The following is a 27,290-nucleotide window of genomic DNA, read 5'->3' as shown; positions in this document are numbered from 1 at the left end:
AAAACAAATCCCTCTAACTCACAGATGATTATACTGTAATGTATAAAAACTTGCTTCTAAAGAATTATTGCAAAATCTTTGGCTCCTTTGCTCACTGATTGAACTCAGTGGTATTTATTTTGAGCAGGCATTTATAGAATTGTTATTGTAAATCCTTGGAAGAGAAATAATAAATTTAATTTCTTCTTGATATTTACATAAGTATTTATTTGAGGTTTCCATGCCCATGTTCATACTGTATCACTCATAAATAAGGAATGCCCTTATTTAATCAGTCCAGCATGCTTTTATCATGTTCATACTGTATCACTCCTAGGAAAGCCTAAAATGAACTGTTTATATTTCAGAGAAATCCAGTTCAGATGTCAACTTACCTGGGAGTCATTGGTAGAGTCTTGTTGCAAAATAAATGTTTTTCTCATTGCTCCTAAACCAGATGGCTTGTGAGTTTAACCAAGAAGTGAGTGATTTATATTTTATGCCTTTTGTATATGAAAGACATAAATTGACCAACATTTAAATTATTCTGTCAGAATTTTTTTTTTCTAGGCACTGGAAGTCTCTCCCCCCCCCCCCCCCCCCCCCCCCCCCCCCCCCAGAATAGTTCATTTGAGCTAATATTTAGTTTGTTAATTAAAGTTAGAGCAGTTTTTGAGCGGATCAATTTATTATATTTTATTTTATTATTTATTATCTTCATCCCCCCCCCCCCCTTGGTCACTTTAAATATTTGTTGCCTTAGTCATAAATAAGATACATTACCTTCTCTTTTTTTTCTTTTGGACTTTCGCATTTCGCATTTTTCCTTTTTATTCTTTTTTTAAAGTTTAATTTATATTAGATATTACAACTATAATATTTTTTAAAATAATTTTGTACATGTCTTTGTATGTGTGTGCATACCCTTTCAGAGGATTTTTGACTACTTTGATATTTTTCAGTGATTTTTAAAAATTCCAATCTATAAAAAGGCATGTAGATTTTGGATAACATAAATAATAAGAAATATTAAAATAACGAATAAGTAAATAAGAGAATTATTTTAGTAGTGATATGAATTAAGATTTATGTTAGAATTAGCATTGATATGATTTAAGAGTGATGTTAGAACTACTATACGTATGAAAAAAAATTATATAAGGTAAAACAAAATTCTTCTTTTCATTTAAAGCAACAAGTTGAATTTAAGTATTTTTTGAATGTATTCCTTTTCTGTATCAAAATTTTACTTCTAGAATAAGCGGGGAAGATACAACCCCATTTTTATTTTAAATGTATGTTTGTCAGTTTTGTCTATTTTAAGAAAAATCAATAAAATATTTGGAAAAATATATATATTTTGGATAACATGACTTCTTAGATCATTTATGTAGGGTAGGAGGAAGCTACTAAGGAACTGAACCAGCATTTAAAAAAAAAAAAAATTACCATCACAGGAATAGAGTTCTGGCTGTCCCTTGATTCCCTCCTTCCCATTCTGGCAGATAGAAGACTTTTTGCCCCAGCTGATTTCTTAATGAACAACTTCAGTGTCTCATTTCAAAAAAAAAAATTTCATTAAGTTTTCATTACTGGTTCATGATAATTTTTACAGATGTTCCAGTAAATCATTTTATCAACTTTATTACATCATTTATAATCAGTTTTTGTGATCTTGCATGAACTGATCTACTGTTTCTTCTGCTTCTTTGGACAAATCTGAACTTTAAATCATTTGATGATTTTTCAATAATGTTCTTTGGTTGCTAAAATCAATCCAATATTTTTAACATTGTAAGCTATTTTTTAAGTTGTATACCATTTTTATCTTTATTCACTTTCCCCATAGTTGTTGATAGAAATTGGCAGTGTAATGTTTTTTTCCTGCTAGCATTCTTTCTGTGTTTTTACTACATTATTTTTTGATATTTACTTTGTTTTTCTTTTACATTTAGTAAGTTCTAATTTTTAATTTCATCAATGCTTGTTCTTGACTATCTTTTACATAATCAGCCAATATACACCTTCGTTAAATAATTAACCCTTTTTTCCCCCCAAGACTAATTCTGTCTTTCGCAGTTTCATTATTTTTTTCTATAAACAGTGAAAATGATTTTACTGACACCAGTTGTTTCCAAATATTTGATGATCCAACTATGTGGAAATGAACCAAACACCTTTTTTATACTCAATCAAGATTATATGTACCAGTAGATCAGCGTTTCCCAACCGGTGTGCCGCGGCACACTAGTGTGCCGCGAGACACAGGCAGGTGTGTCGTGAAGCTCCCCCGCCCAATCTGCCCCCTCTCCTCCGCCGCCGCCCTCTGCCTTGGGGCGCGACTTCTCTCGCGGCGGCTGCAGCTTCAGCTCCGCGGGACGAAAGCGCTCCCAGCCCTCTCTCGCAGCCCCCTGGCTGGGAGCGCTTTCGCTGCGAGAGAGGGCTTTCTCCATCCATTTCGGGAATCCCCGCCCCTCTCTTGCGCACGACCCGCTCCCCTTTTCTCTCAGCCCTCCCTGGCTTCGCTTCTCAATCCCTCCCTCCTTCCGTCTTTCCTTCCCCTCAGCTGTTCTGTCTGGGGGTCTCCCGCTCTTCCCTTCCCCGCCTCCCAGGCTTTGCCTTTGCCACCCCCAACCCTTTTTTGTGTTGACGAGTCCTTTGCCGCATCCCGCAGTTCGCACTCGGCTCGAGGCCGCTTTCCCTGGCTGCGCTCGGAACCGACAGGGCGCTGCTCTTTCTCTCTCTCACTCTCTCCCGTGAGGCGGGGAAAGGGAAAAAAAGCAAAAAAAAAACCCTTCTTGCAGCGTGCCCGTGCTCGTCCCTTCAGCAGCGAGGGAGGGAAGTCAGAGGGCGAGGGAGCAAGCGAGCGCTCTTATCCTCGGTGCCCTCTGCAGCCTGCCTTCCTTCTTCTTTGCCGCCGCTGAGAGACGGAGAGAAAGATAGAAAAGAAAGAGGGAGGGAGACAGAGAGAGAGAGAGAGAGAGAGACATAGCAAGAGAGAGAGAAAAAAAGAAAGAAAAAGATAGCAAGAGAGAGAGAGAGACAAAGAGATAGCAAGAGAGACAGAGAGAGACAGAGAGAAAGAGAGAGAGAGAAAGAGACATAGCAAGAGAGACAGAAAGAGAGAGAAAGAGAGAGAATGAAAGAGAGATAGCAAGAGAGGCAGAGAGAGAGCAAGGGAGAGAGAAGGACATAGAGGGAGGGAAGGAGGGAGAGAGAAAGAGAGCAAAAAGAGAGGAAGAAAGAAAGAAAGAGGGATGGAGAGAGAGAAAGAAGGGAAGGAAGGAAGAGAGAGAAAGAGGGAGGGAGAAATAGAGTGAAATGGAGGAAGAGATATTTTTTTTGTCCAAACTTTTCTTTAGCCCCCCCGCCCACCGGAACCCCCCGCACCCCCATTCAGTGTTCCCCAGGATTTTGAAAATATGAATAATGTGCCGCGGCTCAAAAAAGGTTGGGAAACACTGCAGTAGATTGATGTTTGTAATTTGTCAGAACTGTTTTGTCACTTAGATATTGATATTCTGTACCTCTGCTTTTCCTTTTATTTTCTACTGGAAGGATGGGGTTTTTTTCTTATAAATAATCTTGAATATTGTCTGCTATTATTCCCATGTGTAAATGGATTATATCTTATAGATAAGCTTGTAGGTATACATTATAAGGCCTATAATTTCCTGATGTTGCCCCTTTGGCTAGGTCTTTTTGAGTCACTCCATATTTATGCAGTATTTCATTGAGTCTGCAGAGAGGGGCGGCATACAAATCAAATAAATAAGTAAATAAATAAATAAATAAATAATTGGGTGTAAGCTAATCAGATATTTGAATCCCAAAACATGCAACTGACACCCCCAGTTCTTAATCATTTTCAGTTGACTTAGACAGTTATGCTGTTATTCTTCCATTTGATTTTTACTAAATTCAAATTCTTTTATCCATCCAGCTTTTTTATCATAATATTTTTTTAGTTTCTCATAGATTTTTGCAAATTGAATTGCTTTCTTTTTGTCTGGTTTCCATTTTTAGAATTTATTTGCCATTTATGTGTTGGTAAAATTGTTTCTAGTCTGATTGATTTTGCTTTAATTGATGATTCATGCTTCATAGCATTCAGTTTCCAAAGCTATTGCTGTTATTTGTTCCTTTATGATTTTCAAAGCTTCCTCGATTTTCTAATATTTTTTAAATTGAAATTAATTTTCTTGATCCTTATGTTCTTGCATTTTTTGTTGTTACCTATTCTTTAAATTACCTGTATCTGATCTTATTTTTTTAAAAAAATTGGTTTCTAATCTGATCTTCCACTTTGGGATTGTTTGTTTCTTTGTTTGTTAATCAATCAATTAATTAATTAATTAATTAATTAATTAATTAATTAGATTTGTATGCCGCCCCTCTCCGTAGACTCCGGGCGGCTCACAACGATAACAAGAACAATGTAAAAAACAAATCTAATAATTTAAAAAACACTAAAAAACCCATTATTAAAAGCAAACACACACACAAACATTCCATGTATAAACTGTATAGGCCCGGGGGACATGTGTCAATTCCCCCATGCCTGACGGCAGATATGGGTCTTAAGAACTTTACGAAAGGCAAGGGGGGGTGGGGGCAGTTAAATACAATTTTGATTTTGATTTTCTAAATTCAACATCTAGTTCTTTTGTAGCTATACTTCTGAACTGTAGATAAACTGATTGGTCGGTTCAATGTATCCTTGCAAGCATACTATTTACATCTTCATTAAAATGCCAGGTGTTACTTGGGCACACTTTTGATGATGGCAGTCTTTGTCTTTCTACTGGTAATTCTGCATATGCCCATGATGGTGAACCTATGGCACATGTGCTAGAGGTGGTGCGCAGAGCCCTCACCGTGGGCATGTGTGCCATCACCAGCTGCTCTTCTGGCTTCCAGCACATGCATGGGCACCAGCCTACTGATCTTCACATGTACCAGAACGCAGTAAACCCAAAGACCTGGTGGCCGGTGCGCATGCAGTGTGTGTGAAGACCAGCTGGCATGCATGAAGACTAGGCCAGACCATGTGAACACTAGCTGGCTGGTGCATGCATGTTCCCTGGCCATCTTGTCTTTGGGTTTCTGGTGCTCTGGCAGGTGTGTGTGCATTCAGACGCTCCAGTTTGGGCACTCAGTGGCGAGTAGGTTCTCCATCACTGGCATATGCTATAATTTTCTCCTTTAATTCTCATCAAGAGGGTAAAATTCATAGTTTTTTTCTATGCTGAGCTGTGCTAGTTCTGTTGTTATTACTTCTTCTATGTTATCATTTCTCTAGTTCATATCAGCTGTTTCCTTTATACAGTATTATTGCTATCTATTTTGGGCTCTTCCATTTGCTACTAACATGTTTATTGGTCCTCAAATGTTCATTCTGTTACACATGGACATCTATTTTTTAAGTATCCACCTTTTAAAAAAAAAAAAATATTTTTCAAATTTGTAGTTCCCAATTGGCAGACTAACAAACACTCCAAAATATAATATATTGTTTCATTGCATTGCATATAGCTGAGTTGTTTATCTTGCTTATAAATTAGTTTTTTACTTTGTTTTTCTCTAGCCAGACCATCTCCTTGGTCACATAATTGAAATGTGGGTTGATCGTATGGATAATATAACACAGCCAGAGAGAAGAAAGCTTTCAGCTTTGGCTCTGCTTTCACTATTGCCATCAGACAACAGGTAAGCAACACTTTAGACTTATTGGCTACAAATACAAGCCATACAAGACAAGTCAGTCAGCCGTGTTAAAGTGCAACTTTCATTTTTGAATTTTCTTTGATTCAAATTCTCACAAGTTATTTGCACAGTACTTGGATTCTGGCTCCTGACTGATAGTGATAGGTTTCATTATTGTTTTTTGTTGGTCATAGGAATAAACAAGTTATTACAAAACAAACTGAAAACTACTGAAACTCCATTGAGATTATGGGTGCTTCTGTTGAGCTTAAGAAAAATACCTTCCTAACTATGAAAGTCATTTGGGTTTATTGTAATGCAGGTAATCTTTGAGTTACGAATTTAATGGAGCCTACCAATTATATTCGTAACTGGAGGATCATAGAAGTAAATCACGTAACTTGAATGTGATTACTCCCTCCTTTCGTCCATGCATTCGGTAATTGAATGTGCAGGTCATTAAATGCATGAAGTATCTCAGGGTGGGGAAGGCCATGGGGGCCTTGTGATGGAACAGGCTACCGAAAGCCTCCCTGACCCATTGACCTATCTCATGTTTCCCCCCTTCCATCCTGCTGTGCCAGATTTCTTTACCTTGCAAAGATCTAGCTCCTCTCTGCTGCTGTTTCTTTGCCTTTAAGAGAGAGAGGCGAGCAAGACGATTTCTGGGTAGGCATGATCTTGCGTGACTTCAGGCACCCAATCTCCACAAAACGGTATGAGTACCTGAAGTCCTGCGAGATCACGGCCCCCAGAATATTTCACTGAAATGCATGAAAAGTATTTGCAAGCCATCTGGACTCTAGAAGTAATATGATTTTGCTCCGAGCATCTGATTGGCTTCCAAAGAGAGATCATGGCCCCCAAACCATTTCACTCCCAGCGTGAAAAATATTTGCAAGCTGATAGGATGCTGGGAGCAAAATTATCTTCTCCTCTCCCTCAAAGGCAAAAAGAAACTGCAGCAGAGAGGACACAAAACTTCATAGCAGTTATGAGATTTGGTTAGTTAATCCCACAGTTTAATTTACTGGTTCTGTATAAACAATGGCAATTGATACAAATAAGCAAACTGATCAGCCCAAAAAAAAAGTTTAATAAATGTCTAATTTCATATTTTAAAAAAATGTAGACAATATGCTTCCAAGTTAACATCTTTGGATGACTTAAAATGTACAGTAAAATAATTAAACCCTTATTAAAAAACTAAAAACGTTTAAAAGAATTAATATTAACTATTAAATATTAAATATTCTCATCTCTCTGAGCTTAATGCATGCTTCCTGGCCTATTGTTGCTACACTTTCTCCAAAGTCATCATGATGACCCCCTATAGTGAGATATCTTATATCCTAGAAATGTGTAGTCAGAAGGTTGGAGTGGCGATATCTGGTTGGTAATGACACTTGAGAAAAACAATCTCAGAATAGCAGTTGATTACAAACTGAATATGAGCCATCGGCGTAATATGACTGCCAGAAAGGCAAATGAAGTTTTGGACTGCATCATCATCATCATTTACAAATAGTACTCTATTTTGGTCACACCCTATTTCAGTTACTATATCTAGTTTTGGAGGCCATACAACAAGAAGAATTCAGAGAAATTGGCACAACCTCATAGATTATTGGTGCAGTGGCAGCAATTGGCAGCAGCGGCAAACAGTGGCTGCAGCCACTGTTTGGCAGTTGGATTGGCCTTCTGGAATACCACCGATCAGTTGTTCCAGGCAGTGGGGATCACTGTTGCCATTCGCACCAACCCCTTCCTTCCTAAGTGTGCCGCCATTGCTGCCTCCTCTGTGTGCTGCCTTTGTCGGAGAAACTGGAGCCTTTGCTTCCCAGAATATACCAATAAGCTGTTCCAGGTGAGGATCGCTGTCGCCGCTCAGCATGGCTCCAGCGAAGTCTACAGTGTTCCCTGGCGGAGACAGCAATGACGGTATATCGGGGGGGGGGGGGTTAGTGCAGCAACAGGCAGCAGTGGCGAATGTTGGCAGCAGCAGCTGCTTGGTGGTTGTATCAACCTCACGGAATACTGCTGATCTGTGTTCCAGGCAGTGGGGATTGCTGCTGCCATTCGCCTCTGTTCCAGCGAAGGTTCCACTGTTCCCCAGCAGAGGCAGCAGACACAGAAGAGGTAGCAAGGGGGGGGGGGGTGTTGTTGGTCGGCCAGCCTGTTGATTGTCAGGGCTATGAGAGGGCAGGATCTAGCCATTGCTCAGCAGACCAGTGATGGGCACAACAGTCAATTCAATTTCAATTTATTGGATTGCCCATACTTAGCTTTAGATGGTTCTTCTATTGCCCATACTTAGCTTTAGATGGTTCTTCTACATTTAACACCATTTCCTATTCTTTACTGCTTGGACTATTCAGAAATTCCTGAATTTATCCAACTCCAATTTACAGGAAATGATTCTGATCAACATATTGGTAACATGTTCTTGATCTGTGAATGAGCCTTCGTATAGATACAAAATAACCCAAAGGAAGACTCCTTAGGAAAACTCATAGGAGGTTTAATAGATGTGTCTCAATATCTATAATAATGGTGGAAAAGTAGAGTGGAATTATTTTAAAGTGACATCTATTAACTAAATCTTCTGATAAACAATATGGTAAATTATATTAAACATTGTAGATAGTTGGACCATTTAGATACCATGGTCAGCAATAGCCATACATCCAGGAATATCAGGAAGATTTTATTTCCCTTGGCTTTCTCTGAATAATAACCATTTGCCAGAACAGTCATGGCCATTTTTGTTCTACAGTGTTCCCTCGATTTTCGCGGGTTCGAACTTCGCGAAAAGTCTATACCACGGTTTTTCAAAAATATTAATTAAAAAATACTTTGTGGTTTTTCCCCCTATACCACGGTTTGCCCGATGACGTCATATATCATCACCAAACGTTCGTCCACCTTTAATAAATATTTTTTAAAATAAACTTTAATATAGAAACATGGTGATTAATAATCTAAATGGTTGCTAAGGGAATGGGAAATTGCAATTTAGGGGTTTAAAGTGTTAAGGGATGGCTTGTGATACTGTTCATTGCCAAAAATAGTGTATTTACTTCCGCATCTCTACTTCGTGGAAATTCAACTTTCGCGGGCGGTCTCGGAACGCATCCCCCGCGAAAATCGAGGGAACACTGTATATGGAAAAGCCATCAACAGCATTTGGAAGGGCAACCATTAGGTTCAGTTTCAATGAAAATGAATTATTGGCATCAGGTATTTGTTATAACTGTCCAAACAAAAATGATTTCTTAAGCAAGGGCCTTGCAAGTACCTCCTTTCAGAAGATGAGACTCTTTATATATGAAATGATTCATGGAGTGATCATTGACTGGATCAGGCCAATTAGAGGACCTTTTTTGACTTGTAGTACAACACTTCCACTTCAAAAAGAACTTTTGAGAAATCAGATGTCTTATCTATTCAGCAATATTTGTTAGGACTCCTTCATATCAAAACAGCGCCAGTCTGAGATCAGTACCACTAATATTGTGGAGCTTTAAGCAATTAATTTCTGAAGTTATTTGGTTCTGTTGCTCCAGAGGAAACACATTAGAGGCAGCTTTGATAGCTTTCGTTTATGTTGGCATGCTTTTCTTAGTGGAAAATTCTGCCTCCTTCTGAAGCAGTATAATTATTTTCCAGATGCCTTGGGGAGTGCTTTTTGCTGGGCCCCATAAAGTGGACACTTATTTATTTTTACTTCATTCTCCCTTGCTGTGAAAAAACAAAGCAGCAAGCGAAGTATAAGGAAAGTGGAAAGCCTCTATGGTTTATAATGCTGTCATATTGGCTAAATGTGCCTGGCTCAAAGGATGAAAAAGCAAAAACACAGACAAAAAATAATCTGGTGGCAGTGAAGCAAAGCCAAGGGCATTATGTATGTAGCAACAGATTAGCAATGAATTATTTTATAACATCATTTTTCCTACCTATGGCCATTTCTTCTATGTGCATTCATGCATTCTGCATGAGGCATAACACTCATTTTAGTAGTAGTTTGAGTGGGGGGTTAAGTTTGAATACAGTGAAATAGTTCTTTACTTATAAGCAATTACTTTCACCATTTGCAAACACCTTACATATTTAATTGCTCTTATATTTAGATTTGCTTCAACCTATTCAGTAGTTGGAGAAGAAAAATATATCAAGTTCAGTTTTAAAATAAGTTAGAGATTTTTTCCATCAGCATTTCAGAATTCAGAGAAAATGACTTCCTGTCTCTCAGTTTCCTGTATCCATGGTAACTTAATTTCAGCCAGTCATTGTAGAGGAGCCGATGGGAAGAGTAGTATTTCCTGTAGGAACAATTGCAAGACTTGTAGGCAAAGTGAGAAATTTCAACAGAAGGGAAACATATCACTGACAAAATGAGCTTCATATTCTGGGTGAGAATTTTAATATATTTTAAACATAGAATAGTAGAAATGTTGTTAATATAAACTATGTGCAGCTATGAAGGATGAGTCATAAAAGATTGAGGAATACTGTATAATTTATAACCTAAAACAACTTATCTGACAATTTTGTAACAGAACATTTACATTCTGTTTAAATAATGCAGGTATTTAATTTTTGAAAATATGGTAAATCTAAATTTAATTTAAATTAATTTAAATGATGGAATAACATATAATATGGGTAGTCCTTGACTTGCAACAATTTGTTTAGTGACTGTCCAAGTTAAAATGGCAATGAAAAAATGTAACTGCAGTGTCCCAGGGTCATGTGATCAGCTTTTGTGACCTGACAAGTAAAGTCAGTGGGAAAGCTAGATAAAGTCAATGGGAAAACAACATAACAAATGTGGCAAGGAAAGTTGTAAAATGGGGCAAAATTCAACAAATGGCTCTTAGCAACAGAAATTTGGGTCTCAATTGTAGTCGTAAATTGAGAACTACCTGTAGAAGCACTTCTAAATAATTGTACAAGTAGTAATGAAAAAAATAATGAGCTATGTGAATGTTGAGTAAGCATTTTTAAAACTTTTTTCCCTGATAGTGCAATCAAAGATGATTTGGAGAGTCAAAGCCTGAGATATGTATCAACTTCATCACTTTGAGTCATTTCGGCATATTTTTAATTGTCTTCTGCTGATGATGATCCAAAAGGATATATTTTGTTGTCCATCAGTTTGCCAGCAGTGTATAGGCAGACAAATTGACTGCCGTAATTCAAGTCTTTCTTTTATTCCAAACAATTTTTCACAGAATACTTTATTTCTGTACTTAAGTGGCAACAATATATCACACATAAATCCCAATGCACTGATAAGCCTCCAGCAGCTTGTTGTACTACACTTGGACAATTCTGGCATTGTACACATATATCCAAATATCTTTGCTGAATTGAAAAAATTATGGTATCTACAACTGAATAATAATCATATAAAATATTTGTATCCTGGAACATTTGAAGGACTTTCGAATCTTCATTCTTTATATCTTCAGAGTAATGAAATTGACTTCGTTTCCGAAGGATTATTTGGTAACCTCACTTCCGTTCATTATCTAATGCTGCAAAACAATCGTCTCAGCTTCCTTGGTAGCCGCATTTTCTTTGACATGATTAATCTTCGAATTCTGAACCTAGCAAATAATAAGATTTCACAAATATCAGACACAGCCTTCCAGCATCTTGATAATCTTACAGACTTGCACCTCGAAGGAAATAATTTAACATGTGTGCCATCCACAGCATTTCTACTATTGAGGAAACTTCAAAAACTTTCATTGTCACAAAATCCTGTTGGATCAATTCCTCCGTTTGCCTTTAAAGGACTTGGCAAGCTTGAGTATCTATTTTTAAAAGGGGCAAAATTAAACACTATTAATCCAAATGGCTTTTCAGGACTAGTCAATCTTAAAAAGTTAGTTTTGAGTAGTAATAATTTAGTAAACATCCATTCCCATACTTTCTCATTGCTGGATCATTTGAAGTTTTTGCATCTTGACAGAAACAAAATAATTGATATTTCAGCTACTACTTTTGAAGGAATAGGATTGTCCTTGAAAATACTTGATCTATCTTTCAATAATCTTACATTTTTACAGCCTATAGTACTCAAGCCTTTGATTTCTTTAACCCACTTAAAGGCAAATTACAATCCTTGGGATTGTAGCTGCAAATTACACAGGTTGATGAATTGGCTAGCTGCTGCTTCTATCTCTATGAAACTCCTTTGCCAAAGTCCTTCCAGTCTGCATGGAAGGTATATGAACTATGTTAGCTTGCATTTGTTCAAAAATTGTTTCAACAGTACAAGCCTTGAAATTTTCAAGAACAGTAAATCTGCAGGAATCCAACAGAGCTTTACTACTTCATTAATGGCACAGAATATGTACCTCACAAGGAATACAGTTAAAGAAAAGTTGACCTTTAATGCAAATGCAGTTACATCATTGGTAAAAGCATCCTATACATCTGCTTATCAAACTTTTGTTGAAGAAAATTCTAGTAGGAAATCAAAACAAGAACAAACAACAACCCAGAAGATACCTGTTAATTTGACCATGAAAGCAAATAAAGTACTATCTCTGGAAGCCGTTACTGTATCATTTAAGACATCACTAATTTGTTCACAGCAGGTGGAGAAACTAAAGCATTCTTTTGACATTTTATTAACCTTTTTCATTTTGGCCTGTGCTATGATCTTCTTTTTGTTCTACAAAATCATTAAATTGAAACAGAAGTACAATGTGCAAAAGAACTCTGACAATGCAATAGAATACTATGGCTTTTATCAGGCTGGAAGTTACAATTATACTGTATCTCAGAATCCACCAGGAAGTTCTGAGATGGATCCTGTTGAACTTTCTAAATCAACGGCCCTTGAAAACCAAGCACAGGTTATCTTATTTGAACATTCAGCACTTTAATACATTCATCATAACTTTCTTTTCATGTGTGTAGAAGGCAACAGTAGATGAGTTTTGTAAATGCAAGTTTAACTACTGATGTTAGGCTGGGAGATTTAAATGCAGCTAATATTTTTTTCAACTTTTACATTTTGTTCTAATTTTAGTATCTGCATTTTATTGATTGTAATTGTATTTTGCCTATAATTACTCAATTTTAATTGATCTGCCTGTAGCAATTATTAATCATTAATATTATTTTAAGTTTAGCATTTGCATAAATTTGGTATTAGATGTTATGTTAAAACAGTTTTTTATAAACTGTTCATTACTATTGATAAATTCCTAGAATTAATTTCTGTTATTTCATGTTATCAGCTATTTTGGACACCATCGTAAAGCTCTGCAATGCTCGTTGTATAAGACAGCTTTTATTATGAAATTCTTGGGTTAAAAATTACATTATCTGGAATAATTAAACAGTATTTACAAGAAAATGTATTTATTCTGGTTTCAATCGTCATTTCCCTCTGATAGAAGTTCCAGTGAAGCACTTTGCATATTTGAAGGTTTTTGTTTTTTTAATAGCCCATAGCACTTCTGCTAGAGGAGGCAGCAGCAGGTTTTATCAACCTCATTTCATATAATTTTTGTTGCCCTTTGAAAAATTCTTTGGAGGCCAAATTGTATAGGGTTTGTGGGATTCTTGATGTTCTGTGAGATTGATTGTTTTCTTGAAGACATTTTATTACTCAACTTAGTAACAACTTCAGTGCTAAAGGGAGGGGGTATCTGTTTGTATACAAGCGACTTGCCTTAACAGTGTGGTGTAGGAATGTTCAGTAGTGTATAGTATCAGAACTGTAGAAAGGAAGAATAAGAGAAAAGAGTTTTAGTTTGAATTTCAGTTTCTTTCAAAGCATATGCTTTTTCGATTCTACGAAGGAAAAATATCTAATATGAATTTTTAGAAAATAAAAATGATTCATGTTGTATTTCATTGATTTAAAAGCGTGTTCCTATTATTCCAAAATTAAAAAAATAAGTTAATTTGGAAAGGTAAAGAACATCCAGGAGTCATGGAGAGATGGTGAATAACTGCCTAATTCTGGTAAAGGCCTGTTGTTGCTTTTTACTGATTGAATTTTAATATTCTTGAGTTGTCAAGTTCTGCTGTCAAAATGGAACATATATTTGAGACTTGCAAAGTTATGGATTACATAAGGAAGAGTTGAGGAAGGACCCATCTCACTGGTTAAACAAAAAACATGTTATTAAACATAGGTATGCCAATATGATTGGATTGTCAAGATATATTATACTACACTTTTGTAACAAGGAAATAATTGCAGCCAACTTTTTATTTATTTATTTACTTACTTACTTACTTACTTACTTACTTACTTACTTACTTACTTACTTACTTACTTACTTACTTACTTACTTACTTATTTATTAGATTAGTATGCCACCCCTCTCCGAGGACTTGGATTGTAGATTGTAGTCTATTTAGCTAGCATGTGTGCTCCTTCTATCTCTGAATTGCAACTGTCTTTCATGTAATAACTATATAATACTGGTTATTACACAATATTCTGAAAGCAGGATATTCTTAGTTTTGGGATAAACATGAGTGATCAGCTAAGCATTAAACAAAGAAAAGAAAACTGAAAAGATATAGTAAAAATAATGCTAAACTTATTTTCTATTTAACTAAACAATTGAAATAATTTCCATGTCTTTTCTAGTATTGTCCAAGATAAATTTTGTGGTATCATAAATATTTCAGTTGAAGGGTTGCATGATGTTATGACTGAAGATATAGAAACAAGAACATTCAAAGAGTAAGTAAAACTTTACTTTGCATGTGCATATTGCAGTGAAACTACCAGAATAAGTAACTCATTTTAGTCTACTTTGTCACTAGAGGGAGTAGATGCATTTTGATATTATTCTTACATTGAAATATTATAAATGTGATTATATATTACTCTTAGATTGATTCATAAAGATAGATAATATTTTACATGCATTTTCAAGATTTTCATTTCAAGTTTTTATTGTTCATTTTGCATAATACTCTTCATGCATATTTTTATAGAAGTCTTCAGCTTTGAGCAACATGCATTTATAAATTCCTTAAAATCCTTATGATGATTGAAAGTCTAATATATTTGCATTCTTTTAGTTGCATGTTGATGTCTGGTTTTGAAGAACCAAAAGTGATAGAAGAAAAAGAGCCACCCACAGAACAAGACAAAAGAAAAAAGATGGTACAATCAAATTCTTATTTTAATTAATCTTCAGCGATTTGTAAGCTGAATTTTTCTTCCTCCCAGATGCATAACTATATTCTAAATGATAAAACATTGAACCTTCCCAGACATTGAATATTTGAGATGGGGGGAGGGGGATATTAAAGGAGACAAATTAATAATTGTGCATTAAGAATCAATAAGAAAAATAATACTCCAGAGAAAAATAATCTGTAGTTCAACATTAAAAATCAAGTCAATTTTTATTTCTGACTTGCCATTGCCTTGAGAACTGAGAGAAGTTACTGACCCAAGATTGCTCACTTGGTCTTGTGGCAAAATGAGATTGGAATTCATGATCTGGTTTCTAGTCTGTCTCTTAATCACTACATTAATGTAAGACATCTGTAGTTATGTTGTGATAAAAGAATTATAAGAAAATAAAAATAGGAAAATTCTATCCATTCCCAACCGGAAACATATCTAAATAGACCAATAATATGTTGTCTCTGGTTCATCTCATTTTAACAATTCAAATGAGAAACAACTTCATGCTATAATTTCATCTGAGAATGCTGGCTACTTAGGACTTTTTGGTACTACAGTAATATAAAGAGATGTGCAAAATACGATATGAATGTTTTTTATTATTAAGGGTTTTAAATTGTGTTTATATCGTTTTATATTATTGTTCGCCACCCAGAATCTGGAAGGAGTTGGGTGGCTTATAATTCAAATAAATAAATAAATAAATAATGAATGAATGAATGAGTGAATGAATGAATATTCCAAGGTTGAAACTTTCCAGTACAAAAAGTCCCTTTAATTCTGACTATAGAATGGCTGATTTTGAACAGCAAAACACATTCAGCGAGGTCAAAATGGAATAGTTTGGAGTCAGAATATTTTAGTCTTACAATGTTTTGTATATACCTATAGATGTATGCCTGAGCATTCCAAATTTCTGAGACTTTACATTACTATAAGCTCTTCTGTTCAGCCATATAGTCTTACTTTAGCAGAAAAGTGTATACAGAGGAATAATCATCAATTGGGATGCATTGATTTAAGACTAAGCAATTTGGAGCTTTCTAGATGTTTTGGACTATTTCTGCTATGTCCCAGACTTACAAATCTTAGTCAATGTCAAGGAGTTTGAGAAATGCCATCTGAATCACCCGTGGAGCACCATTTTACTGAGGTGCCCTGTTGCTTTCTACTTCTGTCTCCATGATGAAAAAAATCTCTCAATGTGAAACCCATTAAGAAGGTTTTTTTCCCCTAATTATTCAAAATGTTACTTAAAGCATTCTTCCTAGGACCTTATAAAACCTTTGTAATACAATACTTGCCTCCAGAATTACAGTCTTAAAATCATTAGACAGAAAAAAGTGTGTGATGGTAAAGGGAAGATAAAAGCAAACTCAGCACAGATACTGAGAATTCAGTAATAACCAGTTGGACTGGAAGCAGTCAATAGATTAATGAAGAGGTGGTTGCTGGGTGCCAGTTGAGAGAGGGCCAAGACAGTTCTTGCAGAGACAATGGTATTACTTCTCAGTTTACAAATTGTATAAACTCAAGTATCCAATGTACTTCTTTCTTAGCATCATTAAAAATGAATGATTTTAGCTAAATCAGATCATTAATTTGGGACATTTTATATCTACCAATATATACATTTTAAAATCTATTAATATTAAAAGGTAAAGGTTCTCTTCGCCCATATGTGCTAGTAGTTCCTGACTCTAGGGAGCGGTGCTTATCTCTATGTGCTGTGCCAAAGCACAGTGGTGCTTATCTCTATGTGCCAAAGAGCCAGCACTGTCCAAAGACATATCTGTGGTCATGTGGCCGGCATGACTAAATGCCAAAGGCGCACAGAATACTGTTACCTTCCCACCAGAGGTGGTCCCTATTTTTCTACTTACAATTCATTCATTCATTCATTCATTCATTCATTCATTCATTCATTCATTCATTCATTCCTTTTATTTATTTATTTATTTATTTATTCAATTTTTATGCCACCCTTCTCCTTAGACTCAGGGCGGCTTACAACACTTTTTTAACAGAGCAAGGCTATTGCCCCCACAATCTGGGTCCTCATTTTACCCACCTCGGAAGGATGGAAAGCTGAGTCAACCTTGAGCCGGTGATGAGATTTGAACCGCTGACCTTCAGATCTACAAGTTAGCTTCAGTGGCCTGCAGTACAGCACTCTACCTGCTGCGCCACCCCGGCTTATTTTATGGGCTTTTGAACTACTGGGCTGGCAGAAGCCGGCACAAGTAATGGGAGCTCACTCCGTTTCGCGGCACTAGGGATTTGAACTGCTAAACTGCTGACCTTTGGATCGAGAAGCTCAGTGTCTTAGCCACTAAGCCATCGCATCTCTATATTATTAGCTTTTAATCAAATATGGCTATCTAGGAATATTTTAGAGAAGCTGATAATTACAAAATAGCCAACAGTGAATGAATTAATCTGATAGAAAAAGTGGCTTCTTATTTTTGCCTAAGAAGATTTAAGAAATTAGAAAAGATCTCTTGTAAGCCTCTTGCCCCTACTTAACTGTGGACTATGTTGGCTCTTAGCCAAACATTCTCTAGAAAGTCTATCCCCAAGTCATTCTCACATACCATGACAGTTTATGTGATGTGACCACATTTTATAACATTTTGCGAAAACCCAGCATTTACTTCCAGTTCTCAACAAAACTGCCCAATAAGTTCCTTTAACAGTCTCACGTTCACTTAATGACTGCCGTAAAAAAAGTTGTAAAATAAAATTAGTCACCTGACTGATCTGTTTTAAGACTATCACAACTTATAACTGTAATGGACAGGCTAAGATAAGGACTACATGTACTTAGCTACTTTACAGAGATTCTTTTTGTAGGTGTAAATTGCTGCTATTGATTTTTTTATATCATCCTGAGCTGTATATAATTTTATTTTATTTATTATATACTTTTACTAAAGATATAACTTCAAAAGTCAACATTAAGACATACTATATTATTGTCCGGGATTCTGTCTATTTTTTATTTTTAATTTAAATTCTTTGTTCATGCTGTAAATCTCACCATAAATTTCTCTGAAAAAATTTGCAGTAGAATATGGGGGTGAGGTATTAACCTGGTTTTGGTTTTTGCTTTTGGTTAGAGATGACTTTCTGATAACTCTGGAGCAGTATAACTGAAGTCTTGATGTTATTAGCAAATAAATTGCCTACTTATATGTTGTCCAAAAAAAAAGTAATTACAGAGAGGGGGGGCACTATTTTACTGACAAGTTATATTTATGAAGATCTAAACTTAGAAATATAGTACGTTAAATTGACATTCATCGTATCACTATAGAGAAAGATGATAACCTGCATACGAAAATGTTCAGATATACTTGTTCATGAGCTAAATAAAAATGTCATTTTCCTCCCTTACAGTTTTGTTGTGCTTTTAAAACTGATTAAGAATGGGACTGCTGCCTCAAAAGGCACAAGATTTCTATAACTTATTTTTTTAATAGTATTACTAAGAAGGATTTTTCTGTAAACTATATAGTATTATAAAGTTTTCAGATAACACTACAAATAGCAATAGCATTTAGATTAGATTAGATTTAGATTTATTGGATTTATATGCCGCCCTCTCTCCGAAAACTCGGGGACTTATATACCGCTTCATAATGCTTTAAAGCCCTCTCTAAGCAGTTTTACAGAGAGTAAACATATTGCCTCCAACAATCTGGGTCCTCATTTTACCAACGTTAGGGGATGAAAGGCTGAGTCAACCTTTAGTCTACTGAGATTCAATCTGCCAAACTTCTGGCAGCTGGTGATCAGCAGAAGTAGCTTGCAGTACTGCACACTAACCACTGCATCACCGAGTCTCTTTTGTATGTGAGTTATCTTTTGTATGTAAGCAAAACATCTCAAATGTTTACCAGTCTGTTAGGCTGTTAACAATCTGCCTTGAATAACTAAAGACAAAAACACAGATACCAAGTTCACAGTACATAATTATGTTATAGGCACTGTATTCATTTCAATTGATGAAGTAGAAATTTTCTTTTCAAGGATTCATCTGGTAGACTATGTTTTCAATGTAAGCAGTACAGGAAACAAAAGCCCCTTTCACTGCCATTAAGATTATAAGAATGATTATTACAGGTTTGCCTGTTTTGTTAAATTATATATTTTTCTTATCTTTATTTTGCAGCTTGCACTAAAGGATCCAGTACATTCTGTGTCACTGCAGCAATTTGTCTATGAGAAACTAAAAGCACAGCAGGAATTGCTGGGAGAACAAAGCTTTCAAGCTCTTATGGAAACTGTAGATACAGAAATAGTTGCTCAACTACAAGACTTCTTACAAGGATTCTGAATAAATGGAGACAAAATTTGTATCTTCAACATAGAGGCAAATTGAGCAGTTTTTCATCTCATTACAAAATCAGATTAAACAGAGAGTTTCTGTTGGAAATTAAGAGAAGCCTTGGTTTTTTAAAATTGAATTTTAAATTGAAATCCAATTGAGATAATATATGTTATTTCTGATAGCTTTCCTACATGCTATAACCTATAATTGAAAAAACTTGCAAAAGCGGATTCTATAAAAGTAGGTTTTTAATTTACCATTAGTGGAATTATGATCACTTTGAGCTCAAAATCATGAATTCTTCTCAATAATAATAATAATAATAATAATAATAATAATAATAATAATATCTACACATATTTTTCTGTAAGGATATTAGCTTGCTTAGGTTGCCTTATACTATTGCTAACTGTGAAAACTGCAATAAAATGTTAGATTTTAAATTAAAATTTGAAGTGGAAAAGGATGTCAAACATACATATGCTTCACCAAGCAATTCAGCTGTATAAATAGTGGAAAATATTACTGTGATTTCCTCTATGGGGAGTTGAATACTAGTCTTTTGCATGAAAAGGAGTAATGAAGTCATTCTGCTGTTTTAAAATTATTTTGTTGAACTATTTAAAAGAAATGAATTTGGTTTGGTTTGGTTTTAAATCCAAAAATTGTTTTGATGAAAGCTTTTTTCCTTTGATAACCCAATTGATCTCTGACCCCCTTTGCAGGATAAATTTACAATATGATTTGAAAAAAATTCTTATTGTATAAAGATGTTCTCTTCAAAGGGTTAAGAATAGTGAACCCTGTACTATTTTTATGTCTTTCTGAACTATTGTAGGATAATTCTGAGGCTAAAATATTAAAATTTTCAGAAGAGAACATAGATTGCAGGTCATGGAGGTGGGTTGAAAAAGATTTTGAGTTGAAATATTGTAAAAAATAAAATATAAATAAATAAAATATGTTACTTCTCTCTCCATATGTTCCCTGCCCCATTTCACATTTTATTGTCATGTCTCCTAATTTAAGGAGAGCCATTTCTTCACATTTTTGGGCAAGACTTCTTATGCCTGTCTAAATTTTGTTGTACATAGTTTTTAAAGGTACATTTGACAAAACACTAATAAGATTGTATAAAACAATAATCACATGAGAAGTATAAGATTACTTATTGTAGAAGATCTGTAAGCTAGGTTATTAAGTGTACTAGAAAATAAATTCTAGCATTTTCAAATTATAAAACTAAACATTTCAATTAAATTTTCCAGAAACAAATATCTTCTTATTCATTCTGTGTTCTTCTCTAAACACATAAGGGGCATATTGGTAATCAGTGCTTCATGCAATACTCTTATTGCAGAATAAAGAATGCATATTTAAATAGTAAAATTGTCATACAGTATTCTGTGTTGCAAATCACATCTGCTTGGATATGTCTGTAGTATAAAAATATTACACTGTGAAATAATTTCAGGATTAATACCATAATGTTGTAATGTATTCAAAATCGATAAAATCCATAATATTGATAATATTTGGCATTTGATCTAAATATTATGGCTTCAGATGTTAGCAATAACATTTCTATCTTCTGTACAGATCTAAATACTATTCAATACATGGACTGGATGTCTGAGTTTACCATGGCATTATCATTCTTTCTTCTAAAGCATATCAATGTGGCTCATTTTTAAATGTTGGTTGGGTTGCTCTTCAGTATTAACTGAATGGCTTCCCTTTTTATATTCAGATACTGCATATATTGCTAATGCTGAACTGTGCTAAAAATTAATTGGATTGTGTTAATCAAGAACAATCAGGTAATCATAGATGATGTTTCTATGCTTCTGATATATAGTCATCTCCCTTTTTGTTATTTTGAAGTGAGCCCATGAAGAAGATTTTTTAAAATAGTGTTCAGCGTAGTTAACACATTTAATCACCTTTTTCTTTCTTTTAACTAGCTAGGGATGTTCGCTGCATGATTTTCAGAAGTTGAAGAACTCATTCACGCATCTTAAAAATGCAAATACACTTTCAGCTGAAAAAATAAAGCTGAAATAATTCTATTTTACAGAAACACAATTTTGATTTTTGACTGCATAAATGACCACTTCAGATAACTGATTCTAATCCTTTCTAAATGTTATGGGAAGAAAAGATAGCCAATGTAGTGATGATATATCAGTCTTATCGGAAATACCTGTAGTGAATAAGAAATTTTTTTAGAATCATCACAGCTTCTAATGAAAAAAAAATCTATCTAAAGAAACCTTTTGAAATAGATTTTGCCATTAATTCACTGAATGCCTTGGGGTGTTAATACTGTAATATACATCTGAAAGCAAGTGGAAAACACGAGAAGAAAGCTTGCGGTCTATTAAGAGAAATGGGTTTGAAGATTGTTACAGATGTACTTGAATATCTCTGATCCTAAAAATTGCTTTAGTGAGAAACTTACTACTGAATGTAGAATAGAAATGGATGCATTTGTTGATCTAGATAGTCTTCAACATTTTGAGTACATTTGAAATTTTTTAGCTATAACATAGGTACTATAAGACAAAGTGGCTCCTATTGATAGGAAATAATTTACTGAAATAATTTACTGAAACTCTTATTCCACACCATATCTACTGTATAGTTAATGTTCTTCATTAAATTAGAGAAATTCATGTATGTTAGATGACAAATACCACACATTGAAAGCAAAGAATTGTGTGTGTTCAAAACAACTCTTGACCAAATAGGTCTTGCTAAATTCACTAGATGTGTTGTGAACAATACTTTTAGTTACTACCTTCTCTAATAGAAATTTAATATTTTGCTAAACTCCAGGCATTCAACCTGCAATGAATGCATTCAGCATTTATTTGTCTGTATATGAATATATTTTGTATTAGCATGTTATTGGGGGTGGGGAGTGGGGGGGAGCCTGTAGGTATCAATACTGATTGCTAGATCTGCAGGTCAGGGGTTCAAATCTTATCACCGGCTCAAGGTTGACTCAGCTTTCCATCCTTCCAAGGTGGGTAAAATGAGAACCCACATTGTGGGGGCAATATGCAGGCTCTGTTAAAAAACATGTTGCTAACATGTTGTAAGCCGCCCTGAGTCTAAGGAGAAGGGCAGCATAAAAAAATTGAATAATAAATAAATAGCAGTGGTAGCTGTAGGAAAACATGGAAGCAAATTTATTAAGGATATGCCTCGCTAGAACTGTTCCATTACTGTTGAGACCATCATACTAAGGTTGCTTTCTTAAGCCATCCCTAGAATCAACAGTTTCGAATTGCTGGGTCTTGTGCAGAAACTGATATGTATCAGATACAGAATACTTTCAAAGAAGTGATTTGTCTAGACCAATTTTATTCTAAATTTAGACCCAATCCAAAACAGAAATAGCATTGATCATTCCAGTAGATCTTTCAGACCATCGTGATATCCTCATGGAACAAATAAAGGGCTTGGGAGTCAGCACCGTATTTCAGGAATTCTAGTTTTAACTTTCCCTAGGTGTTTTTGAAGCTTGATGTGCTGTGCAATTCTAGCCTGATTGTTTAAAATAATACAATTATTATGTAGCTGGAAGACACTTTTCACACATTTAAATACAACCTTCGGCAGTAATATAAAACAAATCATTCTGCAGAGATGGCTGTCTAGCCTCCACTAAAATATAACTGAGAAATAAGAACCCATAACTTACCTGGATAATTAATTGCATTGTCAAACTCTTCTTACTGTTAGAAATCTTTCTAGCATTCGGGAAATGTGTCTTCCTATAATTTAAAGCCATTAGAGCACATAAGAGAAGACGTTTATGTGACATCCTTTCAAATATTTTAAGAGTGCTCTCATATCCTTAGCCAATCTTTTCTTCTTAGTAGAAAACAGTGCCAATTTCTTCAATTTCTCATCACAGGAGAAATACCTTAATGTAGAGCCTAGACCTGTAACAGTATGCAATCTGGAACAGCATGAAAGCTAAGGTGGTCAACTAGAGAATAAAGTAGAAAAGCCCTTTCAGTGCAATGTTTGTATGTTTTTACCTAGGAAAATATTTTTGTTCTGTTCAAGTTCTGAGACCTTTTCTGTATCAGTCACAGTATTTCCTATAGTAAAGTATGGAGGAAAATTCCATTCCAAAAGATTCAGACTTGAAAGAATTTATCAGATTTAAACCTATCAAGCTAGATAATGGGTAGAAGCTATCTGGAAAATTAAACTTTGAAAAGTCAATCAGCTGCAAGAAAATTAAACACTTCAATGGGCTTTATAAAATGGATGGGGAAATTTATCAGCCAATGCCTTTGTCTCTTTGCCTTTGATCATAGGGAAATGGAAAAGAGCTCCAATCAGGTACAATCTACAACTCTACCAATGTTACATACTGATGTACGGAGTAAATTTGCATATCTGCTGCTGATTGGCTAATGTACACCTGTAATTTTGCCAGAAGAGTAGCCATTGAATAAAGTTTTAGAATTCATTTTTCTTTTTCTCCCATTATTTTCAATTACCATTTTTTTCCTATAATCTTAATATCCTGCTTAAGAGTGCTAGAACAGCCAACTCACTATGTGACTTAGTGGAAGCACACACTCCATTATGCCTATCTTAGTTACTACAGTATTATGATTGCTAAGTGTTTCTAAAAAACATTTTTTGCTATTCTCTGGCAGCAATACTTCCCCAAAATGTCAGGATGAAAAAAGACTGTAAATTGAAAGTAGGTGCTTGTGTGATTCTAAGCAAATTATTGTTATTTAGCTTCTCAAGCATCTTATTTATTATTGCTTTTTAAAAATATATTATTGCCCTTGTAAAAGTATATAGAAATCTCAGCTGCCACTAAATAATTAAAGACTTATAAGACTATGATGTACAACAAAAACAAAGTTCTTTGGAATTTTTATACTCTCCTAGCTATTGTATAATTCAATTTTGCTTGCGGATGATTATGCTAGTACTGTTTGTTGTTAATATTTTGTAACTACATTAGTTTGTATATTTTTATATGATAAAGTAGATAATATTTTTGTAGTACATTTATCATCACATGTCAGTTTACTTAAAGCATTTTTTGGAAGAATTAGGAATTTGATAGATTCTAACAGACTTACTATGTTTAGGGGGGGAAAGATTGGAGATTTGATCACAGTCACAATTATTTTCCCTTCCAAATTCTCCTGGCTCCTAATAAGATGTTTTCAGTTAAATTTCAAGGTAGCATGAAGATGTTATTGCCATCCAAGATTTTGGAGATACAACTAGGAATCTGAATGCTGGTCATGCTGGCTGGGATTGATTGGAGAGCTACAAAGTTTCTTTAGGACACCGTGTTGTGTATCCTAACTTATCTTTTTAAGGCAAATATTTATTGGATATTCATTATATACAATTGATATAAAATTGGTAACAGTTTCCTTGTCCTTTTGTGACTGACTCTAGGGCCCAGTGCTCATCTGTTTCTTGGCCAAAGGAGCCAGCATGTCCGAAGACAATTTTTGTGGTCATATGGCCAGCATGGCTATACACCAAAGGCGCATAGAACGCTGTTACCTTCCCACTGGAGTGGTACCTATTAGTTTACTTGCATTTATATGCTTTTGAATTGCTTGGTGGGCAGGAGCTGGGGCAACGAATGGAAGATCACCCTGTTGTGTAGTTTTTGAGTCTCAAATCCAGGCTGTCAGTTTCCCAGCTAACAGCCTCAGCAACCATCACTGCTAAACCATCAAATTCATTATGATATATTGAACTAACAATTCAAATTGGTTTTTATTGCCTTTAAGATAGTTGATAAAAAGTGCCAATCTTTTAAATGCAGCTTAGCTGTTGTACAGTACAATATAAAGGAGCAATGAAATGTCCTCCAGATATTTTGGATTAGAATTTCATCACCCACTTTCAACATGTACAGTTTGGTAGTTGGAATTGGAGTCCAAACGCATCTCAATGCTGTTATGATGAAGAATTTGAAAACTGGAGAAAAATAAATGCTTTAGGTTGCTTTAGGTCTACAAAATTGCTCCTAGTAGACCAAGATTCATTTATAGAAAAAAAAAATGGGCAAAAGAATGTATTCCAACATATCTTCCAAATATTTCAACACATTTTCATATAATAATGCATACAACTATGAATTAATAAGAATTAAGCAAAATGGTACATCTATAGATTTCCAGAAACAGGCCAATGGCATCAGTGTAAGGTTTTCATTATTTATTTATTTATTTATTTATTTATTATTTAGATTTGTATGCCGCCCCTCTCCGCGTTAGGTCAAGGAAGATAAATCAGTAGAGAATCAAATTTCAGGTTTTAATAAAATGAGATTCAGACCTCCTAACTGGATCATATGATACATGTAAAAGTAGTCGTAAATTGGAACAAATGTCCCCCAGAACATGTTAGAATAAGACATGAGAGATTGATTTAGTTCATTTCTGAAACTAAAATAGTTGTCATCTGCTTCTATCCTGTGATACAAGATCCATTTAATCTGGAATCTGGTAGCAGCTTTTTCAACTAATGATTTTTATGAAAAAGCATACATTTCTGTGAACTGTACTAAGATTAATGAAATTGTGTGCTTTTTAATAAAATATGTTACTTGAAAAAGATCTTACCAGTGTCCTGATTTTTGTCATCAGGGTTCTACAAATTCATAATTTGATGGAAAGTAGAATAGATGTCTACTAAACAATGTTCATAATCAGAGCAAGAAATAAGTTCAGTTGTTGATTAGGGATCGTCAACAAAAGTTTATCTGGATAGAATTATGTAAGTGGTTGTTTCAGGATAATGAGGCACATTTCTCTTTCCACTCAATTAACTCTTTCTTTTAATTACGCAGCAATAGTTCAATACGTATGCTGTGTTTACATTATTTGCGAATTAGTAAGAAAAAACTGCTCAATATCCATTTGCTGGACTATTCGAAAATGGAAAGTGGTCATGTTAGAGAATTAAGATGAGGATAAACCAGATTGATATTTTGATTTAATGATGAAGTTAATTGGCTATAAAGCTGATCTACTTGCCAGATAATGATTTGATGGTGACTTTATTTCTGTAGACTAAAATAAACTGAAGGTAAAACAATACCAGGAAACTTGCTTTTTCCTTTCTTTCAACATCTCAATACACATGAATGAACTTAAAGCTTTTTTTCAGAGATATATGTGACCAATATAACATAATAACATTTGGAGAGCTTTGGGGGTGTTGTAGTCCAACCCCTGCTCAAGCAGTAAACCCTATATGCATGATGGTGAACCTATTGCATACATGCTCTGCTGCACATGGATCATCTCCAACTATACAGTCTTTGGGTTGGGTGGCGGTGAGAGGATACAAAATTGAAATTGATTCTGTTATGATAATTTTAAGAGAAAAAATATTAATTGATTAAGGGATAAGCTGAAATGCCTAATTTAAAAGCATTCCCTGTAGACCATGGGTGTCAAACTTGCTGTATCACATTGCTGTCATGTGATGTATAATGTGACTCTCCCGCCTTCACTGAACTGGCAAGTGTTGTTGCCCGCCAGCAGCCTGTGCAGCCATGGACTTTGGAACCTCCAACACCTCTTGGCAGTGCTGAGAAAGGAAGGGCTACTCCTTTCCTGAATGCAAGAGCAGGCAGAGCTGCCAAGAGGCAGGAAGTCTTACTCCAGAGGAGGTCTCCTCGGGAGTAAGACTGGGGGGGGGGGTAATTGGCCACACCCCTAGTCTAATCAGAACTGCAGAAAAAACAATCGCTGCCAACCTGCCTTCCATTGAGGACCTGTATACTGCACGAGTCAAAAAGAGGGCGGGGAAAATATTTACTGACCTCACATCCTGGACACAAATTGTTTCAACTCCTACCCTCAAAATGTCGCTACAGAGCACTGCACACCAAGACAACTAGACACAAGAACAGTTTTTTTTCCAAACGCCATCACTCTACTAAACAAATAATTCCCTCAACACTGTCAGACTTTCTACTAAATCTGCATTTCTGTTCTACTAGTTTTTCTCATCATTCCTATCACCCATTTCCTCCCATGTTGACTGTATGACTGTAACTTGTTGCGT

At 35.2% G+C, this 27,290-nt stretch overlaps 2 protein-coding genes across 2 annotated transcripts in view; both read left to right on the top strand.

Moving 5' to 3' along the window:
* The window catches only part of IPO11 (importin 11), a 69,162-nt gene extending 48,473 nt beyond the window's left edge, over positions 1-20,689 (top strand). The window contains 6 exon segments of the mRNA XM_070736907.1: positions 348-405; positions 408-460; positions 5,567-5,688; positions 14,315-14,410; positions 14,755-14,839; positions 19,044-20,689. Of these exon segments, the coding sequence (XP_070593008.1) occupies positions 348-405; positions 408-460; positions 5,567-5,688; positions 14,315-14,410; positions 14,755-14,839; positions 19,044-19,208 (579 nt within the window). The 3' untranslated portion in view covers positions 19,209-20,689.
* LRRC70 (leucine rich repeat containing 70) lies at positions 9,782-13,063 on the top strand. Its single transcript, XM_070743299.1, has 2 exons — positions 9,782-10,097; positions 10,711-13,063. The coding sequence occupies exon 2, from the start codon at positions 10,749-10,751 to the stop codon at positions 12,585-12,587; it is 1,839 nt and encodes a 612-aa protein (XP_070599400.1). The 5' UTR covers positions 9,782-10,097; positions 10,711-10,748; the 3' UTR covers positions 12,588-13,063.
* Positions 20,690-27,290: the final 6,601 nt, after the last annotated feature.

This window comes from Erythrolamprus reginae, chromosome 2 (assembly GCF_031021105.1).
Source record: "Erythrolamprus reginae isolate rEryReg1 chromosome 2, rEryReg1.hap1, whole genome shotgun sequence".
NCBI classification, from domain to species: Eukaryota; Metazoa; Chordata; class Lepidosauria; order Squamata; family Dipsadidae; genus Erythrolamprus; species Erythrolamprus reginae.
This window is presented reverse-complemented; position numbering and strand designations above follow the sequence as displayed.